The sequence below is a fragment of the Pseudorca crassidens genome, chromosome 4 (genome assembly GCF_039906515.1).
Source record: "Pseudorca crassidens isolate mPseCra1 chromosome 4, mPseCra1.hap1, whole genome shotgun sequence".
NCBI lineage: Eukaryota > Metazoa > Chordata > Mammalia > Artiodactyla > Delphinidae > Pseudorca > Pseudorca crassidens.
The window spans coordinates 72,779,472-72,797,304 of record NC_090299.1 but is presented as its reverse complement, the minus strand read 5'-3'; the positions used below and the strand labels follow the sequence as shown (position 1 = coordinate 72,797,304).

Below are 17,833 nucleotides of genomic sequence, written 5' to 3'. Positions count from 1 at the left end.
GAAATGCTAGTACTGAAAAGAAACAGAAACAATGGATCAAATTATCTTTTAAGTGACTAATACATATAACCACTCTGAAGGAAATTTTTGAACACAATATTTTGACTATATACCCTCAATCTAAGAAAAAGAAAAATTGAAAGAAATCTTGAACTCTATTTAATAGGTTTGTTTTTTGTAATGGTAGGTGCACAGTTCTAATCTATTTTGTGTGTATTTCAGTATTAAGCAAATGAGTGTATATATTGAACTTGTTGGAACTAGGTTCTCACTGTGGGAAAAAGGAAGATGCAATACAAAATAGGGAAAGAGGAGTAGAACCTGTGGTGTCAAGCTAGAAGTAGAAGAAACGTGACTATATGATTAAAATTTTATAAAAATAACATATATATGGCAATTTCACATTAAAATTGCTTGCTTTTTCCTAGCTCTGAGTGCTGAAAAGACCTAGAAATAGTGACACCCTAACAGCAATGAGCGTAACTATTGCCGAGACCGTGGTTTCTAATTACCATTTCCCACTAAAAAGCATCAGGATTCCTTCAAGAAATGGCTGCTTCTAGGGAAGGGGCAGGGAAAGTACAACGTAAGACTGAAACATCAGAAAATAAAGAAATCCTCAAAAAAAGATGATGGGGACATGGCAAAAGGTCAGAGGAGCCAGTCTGAAGAGGCTCCCATGGACCAAATCTGGAACAATTTGAGCATCAATATGAATTACAGTACATATATATGTGTGTATACATATACATGTGTGTGTATGTGTATATATATAGTTTATATACCCCATTTATAAGCCACACACACAAACTCTCTCACACATAAAATAAAAATTAATGAGTCTAACAATAAATAAGTAGGTGAGGGAGGTGGAAAAGCTCATTTTTAAAGTAGAATGCCAACTAATAAATGTAACAGGAATAACAGAGTTAGACAATGACTATTTTCAGTCATTACAGTAATAATTGACTAAATCAAAAACGGACATTAAAATTCATGGGAAGTTCAAAGACAAACGGAATATTTATGCAGTCTCCTCACAGATTACTTATTTATACAGTAACTTTGCAGAAACGCAAAGGACACCACCACGACTAAGTAATTAAAGTTATCACCACTAAAAACGGGACAAACTGACATCATGTACCTACAGGCTGATTCACTGAGAACACCACATTACTTATGTAGTATTCCTGCCCCAAAAGCAAAGCCTGAATCTAATAACGTGGGAACATCAAGCAAACCCAGACTGAAGGATGATTTACAAAATAACCAGACTGTACTCTTCAAGTCAATGTCAACAAATACAAAGAATGTTCAAGAAGCTGTCCCAGATCAAAAAAGAATAAAGAGATAAAGGAGTTAATTGTAATGAATAATCCTGGACTAAATCCTAAATCAAGGAGGAAAGAAAAGAACTGCCATGAAAGATATTATTGAAATAATCAGCAAAATTTATGGCTTGTATATTAAAGTACTGATTCATTATGAGATGTTCTGACATTGATTAACTGTTTCCTATAATCACGGAACACAATGTCTTTGTTCTTAGGAAATATATGCTTAAGTATTCAGGGGTAAAAGGGCACAATGTCTACAATTAGCATTCAAATGGTTCAGGAAAAAAATATTTTTGAGAAATTATAAAGCAAATATGGCAAAATGTTAATAACTGGTGAATCTGAGTGAACAGTGTATAGACTAATACTTTTCTTGCAACTCTTTCTAAGTTTGAATTTTTTTCAAAATAAAACATTAAAAAATGAAAACAATAAATGAAGGGGGCACAACAGGGGCTTCTGGTAGTAATGGTAATATTCTGCTTATTGATCTATATGAAAACTTTTAAAGATTAAAAAACATTCTGATATATCAAATATTAACAATTTGCTGGGCAGTACAGAAAGTTAGAAATCCAACATTCCTACTGATAAAGTACAAAGAACCATTAAAAATTTTTTTCTTTGCAAACATACCAGTAGCCATTTATATGTTAATATGGCAATCTAAGATTTTAAACAATAGGAATACAGTGATTAGGTCAGTAGTACACTTCATTACTGCTAAATATTTGCTGTACAGTCTCTATTATGACTTACATGACATTACTGTCTTCTCCCTAAAGTCAATAAAATTTTACTTTTAAAAACACCTAATTTCCATAAATACAAACAATAAAACGGAAATACTTTATAAATATAAAGAATAAAACACAGATATTTATTTAGGGAAATACTTCACAGTGGCTGAGAAGTATCCTTTTGATCAAGCGAAGATGAGTCCAGAAAACAAACTTTCCTAATAAGCAATGAGTACTGTTCTCTGCATCCCAAAGTGACAGTATTAACATGCTGCGTCTGTTTCTATAAACTGTGGTGGTTATTATCCATTCTTTTCAGCATAAGTGATGAATCTGCTAATTTCTGTCATTTTTTTTTTTTTACTTCCTTCTTACTGTGCCTTATCCACCAGTGTCCTCCCATCACTCCTTACCCATCTCTCCTTCATCTCTCCTTAGATCCATGATCCATCATTATAATCACTCTCTCAAGTACACTCTCACCTTCCTTGCCCCTCTCTCCCTTGGGCATATTTGCCTGGTATAACTTCAACCCCTGCTAAATCCAACTCTGGCTACTCTTCATGAACACATGAATACCTGACAAGGGAAAGACAAACACACCCAAACAAGCTGACTTGTTTCATTTTCAACCTCTGGCCACTAACCTCAAGAAAAGTTGGAAATGTACAGTCTCTCCCCGTGTCATAAATTTTTCACTCTGCTCATTCCCATCAGCATATAAAAATGCTGTGATTTCTCCCACCTGGAAAAGAAAAGCCATCTCTTCACCCCACACTTCCCTCCAGGTAACTGCCTAGCAATCCTGCTCCTTTCCCCCAGGTTTATTCACACACCTCTACATAACTATTTCAGACCTTCTCCTCTCCTCTCAAACATTCAACACCCTGTTCCACTATTCTCACTTTCACCAGATAAGTCTGCATTCTATGCTGCTGGGAAAATCTGAAGCAATCAGAAAGAGAACGTTCAGTTGTTTCCATCACCATTAACCACCCACCTACCTTCACCTGCCCTTCCTCCTATTACAATGAGTGAATTGTCCATGCTTCTCTTTAAGGCTAAATCCTCCACTTGCATATTACATCCCACCCCCTCTGACCTTCTTAAGGACACTGCTCTAACAACTGTCCCTTCTCAATTCTTGCATCATCAATTTTCCCCTCTAGTAACTCATTCTCATAAATATAAAAACATGCTGTAATTTCTTTCATTTTGGCAAAAAACCCTCCTCCTGACCCCACATTTCCCTCCAGATACTGTCCCATTTCTCTGCCCCCTCAAAAGAGAGAAAAGAAAAAAAAAAGAAAAAAACTCAAAAAATTGTTCATTCTAATTCCTTTCCTCCTATTCTCTCTTGAATCCATTCCACAAAGTCTTTTTTTAAATCTTCACCTTATACCACTGAAAATGTCCTGGTCAGAATCACCACAACCTTTGCATTTAAAATCCAAGTCATTCCCAGTCCTCTTCTTCTTGGCCAATCAATATTATTTGATAGTTAAAACACTCTTCCTATTTTGAAACACACCCTTTTCAAGATATACACTGGGTTTTCCTCCTATTTCATTAGTCATTTTTCTCTACTTGTCTTCTCTTACTGTTCTATCCTTATTTTTCTGACCTGCATGGAAGTGCCTCAAGGCTCTGTCTTCTTACTACTTCTCTAGTAATACCTCATTTACAATCTAATTCAATTTCACAGATTCATTTAAGTACTATTTAAACACTGATCACTCCCAGATTTGTACCTCCAGTCCATACCTTTCCCCTTACTCCAGATCTATTTATCCACTTCCCATGCAAATATTCCACTTGTATAACTAGTAGGCATCTCAATTTTATCAGGTTCGAAACTGAACTTTTGGTCTCCTCCCTCCAAAAATCATTCCTCCTATAGTCTTTTCTGCCTCAGATATAAAAGATCTTTTGTGTCTTTTGAAATGTGTCCAGTATCTGACTGCGTCTCAACATCTGCACCACTACCACCGTGGTCTAAGTTACCATTATTTCTTGTCTAGATAACTGTTATAGCCTCCTAACTGGCCTCCCCATTACTGCCCTTAATTCCTCTGTAGTCTGAGCTTAATAAAGTAGTTAAATTGAGACTTTAAAAACCTAAATCAGATTATTTCATGCCTCTGCTCAAAATCTGATAGTGATTCCCCATATATTTCACTTACAGGGAAAGTCAAAACACTTATATAATGGCACAATGTCCTACATAATCTGGCCCAAATTTTTAAAAAAGAGGGGAGGGGGTGGAAGTGGGCAAAACACAGAAAAACTGCTATTGATTTTTAAAAGTTCAATTAGTTTAATTATGATAATAACAAACATCCATAGAATATTTATTATGTATGTACCACTGTGCTAAACACCTTACATAAATTAATCCATTTAATATACATAACTATCCAGTGAGGGTATTATGTAGTATTATTACTGTATTTTATAGATTAAGAAATGAAAGAACAAGAAGATTGGGCGATGTGCCCAATACACACCAGCTAGTAATACACAGCTAGTGTAATTCACAGCTAGTAAGTAACAGAGCTAGAATTTGAGCCAGAAGTCTGGCTCTAGAGTCCAAGCTCTTAATATCATTCTAGAATGTAGAACACCATAAACTCAATGAATGAAGGTTGGCCTCTTTTAAAATATGAAAAAAAAAAGAGAATACTACAAATTAAAAGAATCAATATTCCTCAGCTATCATAACTTCTTAGACAAACACTTTTATGAGATTGCATTTGGTTTAAAAAACCTTATTTGGAAAAGTCCATGACTAGTAATTGTTTTTCTGTTTTTTGTTTTAGTCATTTTTCCCCTTATGTTTTTTTTTTAAACATCTTTATTGGAGTATAATTGCTTTACAATGCTGTATTATAGCTTCTGCTGTATAACAAAGTGAATCAGTTATATGTATACATATATCCCCATATCCCCTCCCTCTTACGTCTCCCTCCCACCCTCCCTATCCCATCCCTCTAGGTGGTCACAAAGCACTGAGCTGATCTCCCTGTGCTATGCAGCTGCTTTCCACTCGCTACCTATTTTACATTTGGTAGTGTATATATGCATGACTAGAAATTGTTAAGAAGAGACAGTCAAAATCTGAGATGGCTTTATGATATTGAATTTTGGCTGAAAGTTTCAAAAATCTTTATTTTAGGGCTAAATTACAAGTTTTCTTTCTGCATTCATATAGTATGAAATATCAGAATGACAAAATCAGGAAACTACATAAAATAAATTTAAGTAAGTAACACAAAAGGTAAATGATCTGGCTGAGAACTCGTAATAGTTGAGTTACTGACTTGTTTCAGGCTCAGAGAAATAACTGGTTTAAGTCATCTTTAACCCAAGATTAAACTGCTGACATAAAACTTCCCTAGTCTTGGCTTATCCTTTACCATTTTCCTGGTCACTTGTTATGTTTAAGTTAAAAGGACATTTGCCAACATCTTTGCCTCTTACAGTTGGTACCCTGTAGAACTCAAAGTTAGGTATTATCACAACAAACCAAAGAAAGAAAAGAAAATGGTTTTAATTTGAAAAATTTCTCAGGCTGAAATTTCTACAACCTCTTTTACTAAAATCAGTGAAACATCTTTAGGCCAGTATATCCAGATTTAGGAAGTTCAATAATTCTTTATGTAAGAATAATAAGCACAGAAAACAGTGCAACCTTTGCTGTCACCACCTGTCCTGAATGTGAGACTGTTGTTTCTTTATATATACATGTAACTATATTCCACTGTTCATTTCTTGCTTACCTAGATTTTTTTAGATGAAATAGCACCCAGAAGAGTTTTTCACAAAGAATTCATTTTGTACTAAAACCAAGTAGAATGTTCCAGTTTTTTGGTATATCATTCAGAGTTTTTATACTTCATATAGCACTAAAGGTGAAGATACCGATGCCTTCAATAAACTGAATCATCAATATCTCACTAACCTGCTTGGTGGGAGTCCAGTCTTGAACAAAGAAGGAGGAGAAGTAAACTCAGCTTTTGTAGATGGAAGCGCTGTTTCCTTCTCTGAATTTCCAGTTCTTCCCTGCTGTACCTTAAAAAAAAGGGTTATTAGCTTGTTTAATTCAATGGAACACTCAAACCTAACACAGTAAAGATGTTAAAATAAATTCATAACATTTCATTTGAAATTAAATACGAAGAGTGCTTCGTTGCCCAGTATATAATAAAATTAAACTTATTTTAGAACAGCATTAGGTGAAAGGCACCAAAGATGGATTATGGGACCAAAATGTTCCCAACTAGTAAAAAGTTCAAATTAATGTCACTTAAAAGTCCAATAAACTATAACTCTTAAGGACTTTCATAAATTCCCTCAGATCATTATAAGTAAGTCCAAGATACTCAGTTAAGACTCCATGTTTCAGAGTTCAAGAAAGGCCTTGAAGAATTCAGTATACCCAGAAGCCTGACGTCAGTCATCTGTCTCCTTAATCCCTCTTCTCACTCTTTACGTTCACTTTCAAGCCAGTTATCTACTTACTTCATAATTTCTCCCATATTTGCCCATCCTTTGTGCTCCTGTCAGATCCTCTGAAGTACGGTCCAGTCATATTCCTTTAGACTGGTGAAAATCTTCTTTATGCTCTTTTGCTTTTACACTCACCTTCCTATCTTAAAAATCGTCATTAATTTATTAAATTTAAATAAAGTTCAAGTTGCCCTATACTTAAATAACATCACTATATCTTAGGCCCTATTTAAATTCTACTGTCCCTGTTCAGTCTAAATTCAGCATCACTCTCCTTCCCTATGAGGCAAAGGCCAAGAGAATTCAGACACCCTGACTCTGATATATCCAAACCACTGATTCAATTCCAGAAACCATCTACCTCTCAAATAAACATTATGTGGAACTCATTTTCAAATAGGGTATTAATGTTAATACTAATTATATGAGGGATGATAAGGATCAGCACTAAGACACTGAGGAGAGAAAGAAAGAAACAGATTTGTTAGACATCTGACAGGTAAAACTGACCCAATGTGGTGACAGGGGAAATAAACATGATTTATTCATCAAACATTTATTGACTACCTATTATGTACTGGAAACTGAGACCACAGAGAGAAATACAACAAAATTCCAGACTGTGGGAAAAGACAGGCACAAACCACCAAAGCAATACAACAACTGTTATGAAAAAAATATCCCTGGGATAAAAGATACTATGAGAACACAGAAGAAGAAATGCACTATTCTTCCTGGGGATGTCAGGAATACTCAGAGTTGACACTATGGTCTCAACTGTTTCCCTGAGCTCCAATAATTTACACCCAGCTTCTCAAATGTCTTCTAAGCATCTCAAACTTACATGGCCAAAATAAAGCTACTGATTTCCTGCTATCCCCCATTCTGATCTTCCCCAAGTCTTCTTCCTATGAGTAAATGGCACCAAGTTGCTCAAGAAAATAAAAACAAAAACAAAAACAAAACTAGCAATGATCCAATACATATGAACAACCAATGTCAACTTTACCTTGACAATATATACCAAATTCAACCACTTACCATTCTGTCCACTCCTAAAACTCAGGTCAAACCCACCACCACATCTCATTTGTTCTATTACACTGTGTCTCTGCTTTGATCTTACCTCTCTAAAATCCATCCTCTGTACACAGCCAAAGCAATCTTATTAAAAATATAAATCAGCTCATGTCTCTCCCCTGCTCAAAATTCTCCAATAGGGGCTTCCCTGATGGCACAGTGGTTGAGAGTCCGCCTGCCGATGCAGGGGACACGGGTTCGTGCCCCGGTCTGGGAAGATCCCACATGCCGCAGAGCGGCTGGGCCCGTGAGCCATGGCCGCTGGGCCTGCGCATCCGGAGACTGTGCTCCGCAACGGGAGAGGCCACAACAGTGAGAGGCCCGCGTACAGCAAAAAAAAAAAAAAAAAAAAAAAAAATTCTCCAGTAACTTTCCGATGCAAACAGAATAAAACCTAAACTTATCATGGCCTGCAAGGATTTATGGTATGGGCCCTGCCTACCTCTCCAACTTTGTTTTAATCTATTCCTCCCCAACTTATCTTAACTACGCCCAGTCACAATGGCCTTTCTTCTTGTTCTTTTTAACAGATAAGTTCCTCCTTTATGAGGGCTTTTGCACTAGATGTTCATTCTGCTTTAAAAGATCATCATGGCTCAAGTATTGTTCAGATGTCTCCTTGAAGTGGCCAATCCCAATCTCTATTATCTCTATCATAACATTTTGCATTTTATTCATAGAATTTCTCACATTATCTTAAGTCCTCTTACTTATTTTATGTTTATTGTCTGCCTGCTGCCACTATAACATAGGATCTCTGAAGACATGGAAGGCATCCAGTTCAAATCTGTATCCTAAGTGCCTAAATACACTGCCTGGCATGTAATGAGTGCTCAAATATATTTGCTATTTGATTGGCTTTGGGATTCAGCTTTAAATGTCACTTCTTTAAAGTCTTTCATAGAACATGGAGTTTACATAATTTTTGGCATGATAATCTAATTACCACCTATCTTTCCCATTAAGTCAGATAAACTCTTAAGACCACAAAGTCTATGTCTATAATTCTTACCTCCCCTCTCCACCCAAGCCTAAGACACTTCCTGGCATAGAGAATGCTCAATTAAAAGTTGGGATCTGGAGAGCAACTGGAACCCTAGTACTGGAGCAGAGCAGCAAATCTAGTCTCACAGAAAGGGAGCTCTACTGGGCACCAGAAGGCCTGGATTCTAGTCTCTGCTCTTGAGGCTTTGAGAAAGACTTTAATCCTTCTATCCCTATTATCAAATACCAGTAACAACTCCTCAGTCTATCTCATCAAGCTCTTGTGATGACCAGGTGAGATAATGAGAAACCACTTAATAAACGTGGGGTATTAATGTTATTCTGTCAAAAACTACATAAAGATGAATATCTCTGGAAAGGCAAGTTAAAGAAAGTAATAAAGATAAAATAATATGTTAAATCTTAAAAATAAACAAACACGTAAGTAAACAAATAAATAATAAAAATTGGGAAGGAGGAAGGGAGAAGGGTTGGAAAGAGGTAGAAAGAGGGGCAAGAGATTATAAATTAAAGAGTATTTACAATAGGGGAAAAAGTGAGAAAAGGTATCAGGAAGACAAGATACATTTTCAAACATGTAAAACTTGCTTGTGTTTCCTAACTTAGTTTTCCTTTCTTGTTAATTTCTTCATAATATACTCATTATAGTAAACAATTCTGAAAATCTTCACCATTTTAGCAACCCTCCTAATCAACCTGCATTATCATTATCACTTTGTCTTCAGATGTTGCACTCAGCATTACAGGCTCAAAACTTGTTTAATCACAACATAATGAGATTATTTTTTCCACATGACCTAATATTTTAAGAAATGACTGTAAGACATTATGACTTATTTTATAAAAACAAATTATCATATTTTTACTCAAATTTGCTGAAACTTAATTATTTTGTAAAATTTCCTTCAACTGCCCTTCACAGCATTATTTATAAAAGTTTAATACTACAAAATAATATCTAAAAAGAAATTACTGTGAAACACCCAAATAATGGATTATGCAACTATTTATAAAGTGTTATTTATCAAAAAACTTTAATAACCTAGGAAAACATTTACATGTTAAGATGAAAAAAGAAAAAATAGAAAATCACATAAATTATTTATTACAATTTTGTTTCAACCCACAAGAACAAAAAGACTGGGAAGGCAACAAAAGTTAGGACTCTGAAAGCAGACGAAAAAATAGTAACTGAGCAGACCAAAGAATCTGAATCCTAAGTCAGCAATGAGAAAGCAAAGACATATTGATTTTCACAGCAAGACCTGCAAAGATTCAGGAATTGACAACTCTAACTCCCAGAACATTTCAAGCAGCCAAATATAAATATAAACCCTCTAGGCAGGATACTAGAATGTCTTCTCTGAAAACTCAGATTATCACAAAAAGAAAAAACAAAAAGTAAAACAAAGATAAAGATACTGACATCGGAGACTGTGAGAAAAACTTAGCCCTACAGTAAAGCCTACAGTCAACAAGTTCTACCCACCTGCACAGAGCTTCCAATCACCTTTTCAGTGGCCCAGTTAATAATGGGCAAGGATCAACAAATACTTGAGAAAAGTCAAAGTCAGAAGCCAAAAACAACAAACTTAAAGATGAACTTGTAGAAAACAGACCATGCACAAAAAGAAAACCTAACAGAAACAATCTAACATTAAGATCTTTTGAAAGATAGAGGGAGGAAAAAATACTGCATTACTGCATGCATGAATACAAATAGGCTAAAGTTAAATACTGAAGGAAAATCTTCTTGGATATTCAAAAATACAATAGCAGAAATGAAAAAGTGAACAGAAGCATTCTAAAGCTGAAGAAATCTCCCAGATAATGGAAAACAAAGAGAAAGGAAAAGAGAAAAACTAAGAAAATTAAAGGAACCAGCATAAGGAGGTCTAATTTTTGAATAAGAGGTCCAAAAGGCAGATGAAAGCGGAGAAAAAGTAAAAAATAATAATAACAACAAAGTAAGAAAATATCCCAGAAATGAAGGATATGTACTTCCAGATTAAAAAGGTACAAATGAAAGCTTGGTACAATGACTGATAACAGACCAAGACACATGCTTATGAAATTCACAACACTAGTGACAAAACTCATACATGCTTCCACAGAGGAAAAAAAACATCTATGCAGGTGTGCACCCATTCTCACTAGTCGCTCCTCTCTTGCCCTCACCCCAAATTATGTATACAACTGCTTTTGTACCCAATTGAGTGATTTTATTTTTACACTTATTAAATTTCATCTTTCATTTTGCTAAAAAATATATATAAAATCTTTTATATTAAAGTATATAAAAAGACTTTAAGAATGTTAAAATGTTGATAAGTCACTTGAGACACTTCCATAATAAACACATGGCAGTTCACTTGTACTATTCTACCTGTTAGAATGTTTGAAAATTTACTTAATAAAAAGTAAAAAAAAAAATTATTTTAAAGATGCTGATGAGGTGCCTCTCACTTGACTAAGGATGAAAAAATATCTCTGTAGTAGATATGAAAATAACTTAAAATTTTGATTCTTAAATTTGTTCCTTTGTCCATCCACCAGCATCAGTCTGGGTCTTTCTTCATTTCGTACCTATAGTACTCCAACAGCTCCCTATCTAGTCTCTGTCTCCCTTTTTCCCTCTTACATTCTATAGCTTACCCTGGTACCAGTTCTTTTTCTAAAAACCAGATTTGCTCATAATATTCTCCTACCCAAGAACTTTCAAATGGCTTCCTACTGCCCATACATATGTATGCAAGCTAGTTTTAGATTAAGATCTTTCTCATCATTTCTACCATTTCCAGGCTTCTTTCCTCTATGTCTCATCTACCCCAACTCTCCTTTAATGCTATCTGGTTTTGTTCACATTGCTCTCTGCCTACAGTGTTCTATACTCCCGTCTCCTACTAATGAAAACTCACTCATTTTTCACTTATCACATCCCATTTGAATCCTTCTAGACTCTGCAATGCAGGATAACCCAATCTCTCCTCTGAACTCCCTACTGCATTTTGTCAATACACCAACATAACACTTGTCACAATACATCATGGTTATTAGTTCACATGTACACATCATTCAGACCATGAGCTCCTTGAATACAAAGACCCTCTTTTACTGTAGCATCTAGCACAGTGCTGGGCACACTGAAGGTACTCAGATACATCAAGAAAGCTGGGCAAGCTTTTTTCCTTCTATCTCTTTCTCACCAATCCTAATAATTATAGTTCAAATGGTAGATAAGTGGACAAGAGCTTGGACTTCATCCAACCACACCATACACTGCTGCCAGAATACTGTTACTATAAGTCACTCTCCTGATCATTAACAGGGAGTAATTCCTCCAATTCATCTTTCTGGTTTCTAGGCTTTCTAAAATTAAACCACACTCTACAAAGCCAAGTCTTCTGTTCTTCTCCAGAAATAACTCTGATCCAATAAAGCTGATTTCTTAACTAATTTGACTATACCTGTTAAATTCAAGTCCTTATTCATTCAGAATTAAATAAATCAGAATTGAACAATGACCTCCTCTCACATGATCGAAAGAAATTTCAAAATAATTTTTCAGTAGACTGTATGTATATAACTTATTCACAGTGGCTACCTTCAATAAGAGACCAGACCCTAAGAGTTTCTTTTTATCCTTTAGTTTTAGAAGTTTACTGCAAAAAGACAAAGCATAGAGAAGCTGGCAGTTTAAAAAGGCAGTTCTCATTTCTGTTAGAAGAAAATTAAAAGCACCATTGCAAACAAACTATTTCCTCATCAAGATAACTTTTCTAACTATTCATTGCAATCATGAAAAACAATATATTCAATGTCTCAATAAGTAGATATCACCAAAAAGAACTTGATGACCATTTAAAATAAGATAGACATCATCACACACTTTCAAAATATTTACAGCAGAACAAGAACCAAATACTTACCCAAAGTAGGATGTAAATTAAAATTAAATTCTCTATACAGAACTGTGTCCAGCAGAGCGGCTACATCTGCGGATATAGCACATGCATTGCATAAGGCAGTATTTTGGTGGACTGGGCTGTAGCCCTAAACGGGACACAGAGAAGTTCCTGCCCACAAAAGTTCCCTGGGTATATAACCCAATCTAAAAGTCACTCCCAGTCTTCATCCCAGTGTCACTCAATACAAGAATCAAGAATTAAGAATTAAGGTAAAGGAAGAAGAGTTTACAATCAGATTTTGAAAAAAGTTTGTAGGTTGCTGTGTATCACACAAGTATGAAAATATATTATTATTCTTGGGACTGATCCTATGGAATGGAGAAGCCAGAAGTCAGACTTGATACCCAAGTAGTATCAACCTGCAAGTCCCTCATTAAACCTGCTCCTTTTAATATTAATTTAAAAAAATCAATGACTTTATTCTAATTTTGTTGAGTCTTTCTTGGCGACTGGCAAAGAACACCTAAGATTCCTGAGCCATCTTAAACTGCAGAAGACATTACACCAATAATTTCAGTCTCATACAGATAATAAGCAGTATGTCATCTACCTTACCATTTTTTAACAGAAAATTAGGACAAATAAGTCTCCAATTCTGATAAAGATTATAGCGGGATCTACAATGAGTGCTTAGCCTGTTGGCATGAACTTTTATATCCTACAAGCAAACACACACTTGACTCAAAATAAAATCACAACATATAGCAAGAATAGTTTTACTTTGCATTTGTTAGTATAATAGGCTATAATTCACATGCTTGCAAAAGTGGAGATAAAACAACAATCAGCAAATTTGTAAGTCACCAGGAAGCTGAAGGTTTGGAAAAAAGGTAGCTATTTCCACTTTAATCTTGTCCCTCGAGTAGTGGTATGGGAGCAGACTCAAGAACAAAAAATGAGAGCAACCAAGGATAATTTACTAAAATTCACCTTAAAAAGATTGAATCTGCCATCTTGGATCTCTGCACCTGGTGTAACTTCCATAGTACAGTCTTCGGCCTAAGTTAAATAACATATTCCCCATTAAGATACCACATAATTTTTAATTGATAGGCCACATAAAGACAAACCAGCTGTGGCTAGTCTGTGAATTGAAACTAAAAACATCAGATAATCATTAATATGAAACTGTGAAAGGGAAGGAAGGGAAAAAAAACAAACAAGGTAAAATGGAATTTTTAAACTATCATATAGCATTTAACCACCTTTATAGGGAAAAACTGATGTATTTAGGGAGCAAAACTGGGATGGTAGAAAAGGCTGGGGTATTGTGGAATATTTACTAATTACCGTAATTTTATTTGTAGTAGAGGTAACTGGTATAACTTCCAGTCCCATTCGTATCCTCTTTTGTTTTTCACAGTAAGCTTTCCAGGTATCTTCATTAAAACCATAATTAAAATAATCAGAAAGATCAGCACCTAAAGATAAAACACACTTTTAGTGTACGAATATTTCAATTCTATTTTTATGCAGCACATAAAATATAATAAACTGTAAAAATAAATTTAGAGTTCTATTAGTCTCATCTAATTTTACCAATTCTCCCAATTACTACCATAAAGCAACAGGACTATACAAATTTTTGATCAAAATTACTCCCTTTAGAAATGGCATTATAGGGTAAGCTGGGACAAAGTGAGAGAGTGGCATGGACATATATACACTACCAAACGTAACATAACTAGCTAGTGCGAAGCAGCCGCATAGCACAGGGGGATCAGCTCGTACTTTGTGACCACCTAGAGGGGTGGGATAGGGAGGGTGAGAGGGAGGGAGACGCAAGAGGGAAGAGATATGGGGACATATGTATAACTGATTCACTTTGTTATAAAGCAGAAACACACCATCGCAAAGCAATTATACTCCAATAAAGATGTTAAAAAAAAAGAATTGGCATTATAATAAAACAATATGCAAGTCTACTTTTATACAATGCTAGGCCACCTGTAAGATTTAATAATACAGGTTCATTATTACTCATGTGCTTAAGATAATGAAAATTACATTTAAAAAATAATATTCTAAACTGATGCTGAAAAAAAACTTTTCTAATAATAGTTTAGACTAAAAATCTTTTGAAACCAATATAATCCACAATAATCTTACCAGGTTTACGCCATGGTTTATCTTCAAAAGAATCCAAATCTACCTCCAACAGGGGCACTCCATTAATGCTTCCAGGTGCATCAAGATCTACTCCTTTGACTTTCGTTCCTACTTTAGAAAATTACAAAATGGTGAAGGAACTATATTAATAAGAAGCTGAGAGATACCAGAGACAAACAGAAAACAATGACACCTTTTTACTACTATTAGCACTAAATATGGCCAAGATTCCAAACAGAGTAGTAATGGTTACCACAAATAAAAAGTGAGGTCAAAGTTTATGGTGTAGCTATAAGATAAAATAGAGATTAGAGACTTCTTGTTTATAATAAGGGATTCCTGTACCAAGAAGTTAATTCCATGTTTTAAATCATTGTCTTTGTACAGTCTGTGAGCTGTAAGAAAGGGCTGTAGAACCAAAAAACAACGGCAACAACAAAAAAAACCCACACATACATGACAGGAACCCTATGTGACCCACACAGCCTAAACTATTCATTATCTAGCCATTTATAGAAAAGTGCCCATTCTATGATACATGGTCAAAAACTGCTCTTTTTAATTGAGCTGTAATAGCTATTAACATCTATTCATGACCTATTCAGATATACGCCCTATTTTCTATTGATGCAACTGCAAATACAAATTTTACCTGTAGTTCCATAAACTCTTCCTCCTGTCTTGATGTTAAGATTTACAGGTGCTGTACCATAACTCCTAAAAGCAAAATCAAAAAAATTATCCTGAGATGCTTAAAGTAAACAAAAGCAGAATATATTCAATATGTACACATAAATTATATACCCACATATTAACTAGATAGACTGACACTAACTCAAACATTTTAGAAAATGTTTTAAACTAATTTAAAAAGCCTGTCACTTGCTTAATAAAGATAAAAAAAATATTTTTTAAAAGTCTAATTTTCCATCTCAAAAACCTACCCGCGATTAACTCAATATCCCACTCTAACAAACTTTCAAGAAATTTGGCTGGGAAGGGAAGAATAGTTTATATGCCTTGTTTTCACTTCCTCGCCTCCCAGTCATTCAACTGGACCTGTGAAAACTCACTGCTTCTGGTCTGCCTAACAATTTCCATCTTTTGTCTCCAATGTATTAAATTTATGAGACCTAGGTTATTCTGCTTAAAAAAATAAGGATATTCAATAAAATATTCAAATAATTGTATAAAGATCCACTACTATAAATGCAAGAAGTATGAAGGAGCCTAAACTAAACTGTCACTGTCAAGTTGTACTATCACTACCAACTTGAAAGGTTTAATCATCTCATTGACTAATTCTCTAATAAGTGCTTAAGCACCAGCAATACATCACATATAGTTCTAAGCCAAGGAGAGAGAATGAGGAGCTGGACAAATATGGTTCCTGCCGCATGATGCTTACATTTCAACAAGCTAAATTCAGCACAGCCAAAGCACTTTGAGGTATCTATATATGATGTACAAAAGTCCTAGCTGTTCGAAAGTCAATATACAAAAACCAAGGACTGTCTCCAAATGGTCCTCTTACAGAACTGCTAAAGGATAAACCAAAACAGTATTTATAAAAGGCTTACCATAGTTCATTAAATGAACTTCTTTGCTTCCCACCCAGCTACTTTCCTTCCTTCCCCATTCTGCCCTTTAAAACATTACTTTTCTTTTTTAATGCCTCCAAGCCTTCACATTCATTGTGTGTAAAGAACCTTAGCTGTCCGGAAAACTGCGCTTAAGTAAATCTGATACCCCCATTCAATAGCACCCACCATGAGGTCTCAGGCTTCTCTAGGGGCTAGATCTTATATACTTGGATGTCTACAAAAACTTAAAAATAAATGTATCAAAAAATTTTATCTTAACCTGCTCCTCCCACCTTACCCATATATGGTAATACACTGTTATATACACACACTGAACTACTCTAGAAAGCTCCAAGTCACTGAATCCTTTGTCTCCCTTTCCATCTACAACCAACCCATTACCCATGTTATTTCCATTTATTATTCACTCAAATATATTGAATTCTTCCATCTATCCCTATATTACTGCTGCTGGTTTAGTTTCGACTATCATCCCATCTGGATGATTACTTCAAATCTATTAACTAAGTTCTATCTAGTCCATCTCAACGACTACTGCTAGAGTTATATTTTCAAACAATGTGACCTGCCTAAAAACCTTTAAGGGTTCCATGATGGCAGAGCAAAAACATCCTAACTCCCCTCTTCTGTGGTTTCAAGCATCCTCTCTCATCTACCTTATCCTCCAGTCTTGTGGTTCGTCTAAGTCATGCTTCCACTACATCTAAGTAGTTTCCTCTGCCAAAATCATCAGTCCGTCTCTTCCTTCTGTCTCGAGAATTATTCAAACAAATTCATATATTACCTCCTCTAGGATCTTCTCTTCAACACATGCACTTTTAGCAACTGTCCTCTCAAAGCTTTCCAATCACCCTGTACATGTTTCTATTCAAGCACTTACACTGCAAGGAAAGTATCTGCTCACATGTCTATCTCCCTCACTACTTTTGATAAATAAGGACAGTTGATATTCCCATCATCAATTATTAGAGTGCCAAACAAACTGCCTTTGAAAAGTGTTAATGAATGAGCGGCTGAATTTCAAAGACACAGCTAAGAAACCACTCCTCTATACAACGTAAATTATTCCTACCCTAAGATTTGATTTTCCACATACCTTACTTACAGATACAATAAACTCTGTAACAAAAGTATGTCACCTAAAAGAAATTCTAGTCTTTACCTTCTAACAGCTTATAATAAACCAATTTAGTATTGTTCCTTGAAATCAATTTGCTCTTTAAATTTGCCTCTGAAATGCTGTGCACAAAGTAAATATTCATCAAATTTTATTTTCTCCCTGGCTTTCTTTCAGTTATCAATGGATATATCTTGAGATATTAAGGTTAAACAAGCTTTATACGCTTCAGAAAGATCTGTAACTTACTTTGAAATGCATAAAAAATACAAAATAAGGGCACTCTCTGGTGGCACAGTGGTTAAGACTCCACGCTCCCAATGCAGGGGGCCCTGGTTCGATCCCTGGTCAGGGAACTAGA

The 17,833-nt window shown here is 35.2% G+C and overlaps 1 protein-coding gene across 35 annotated transcripts in view; it reads right to left on the bottom strand.

Moving 5' to 3' along the window:
* The window catches only part of FIP1L1 (factor interacting with PAPOLA and CPSF1), a 64,942-nt gene that overhangs the window by 37,967 nt on the left and 9,142 nt on the right, over positions 1-17,833 (bottom strand). For 12 of the 35 annotated variants that reach the window (XM_067735999.1, XM_067735997.1, XM_067736000.1 and 9 more), the window contains 5 exons: positions 15,404-15,468; positions 14,752-14,859; positions 13,933-14,063; positions 13,573-13,641; positions 6,042-6,151 (listed from right to left, as the gene is read on the bottom strand). In XM_067735999.1, coding sequence (XP_067592100.1) covers positions 6,042-6,151; positions 13,573-13,641; positions 13,933-14,063; positions 14,752-14,859; positions 15,404-15,468 — 483 coding nt within the window. Of the gene's footprint in view, positions 1-6,041; positions 6,152-13,572; positions 13,642-13,932; positions 14,064-14,751; positions 14,863-15,403; positions 15,469-17,833 lie in introns of all 35 variants that reach the window. The other 23 variants (XM_067736003.1, XM_067735996.1, XM_067735998.1 and 20 more) reach the window with 5 other exon arrangements.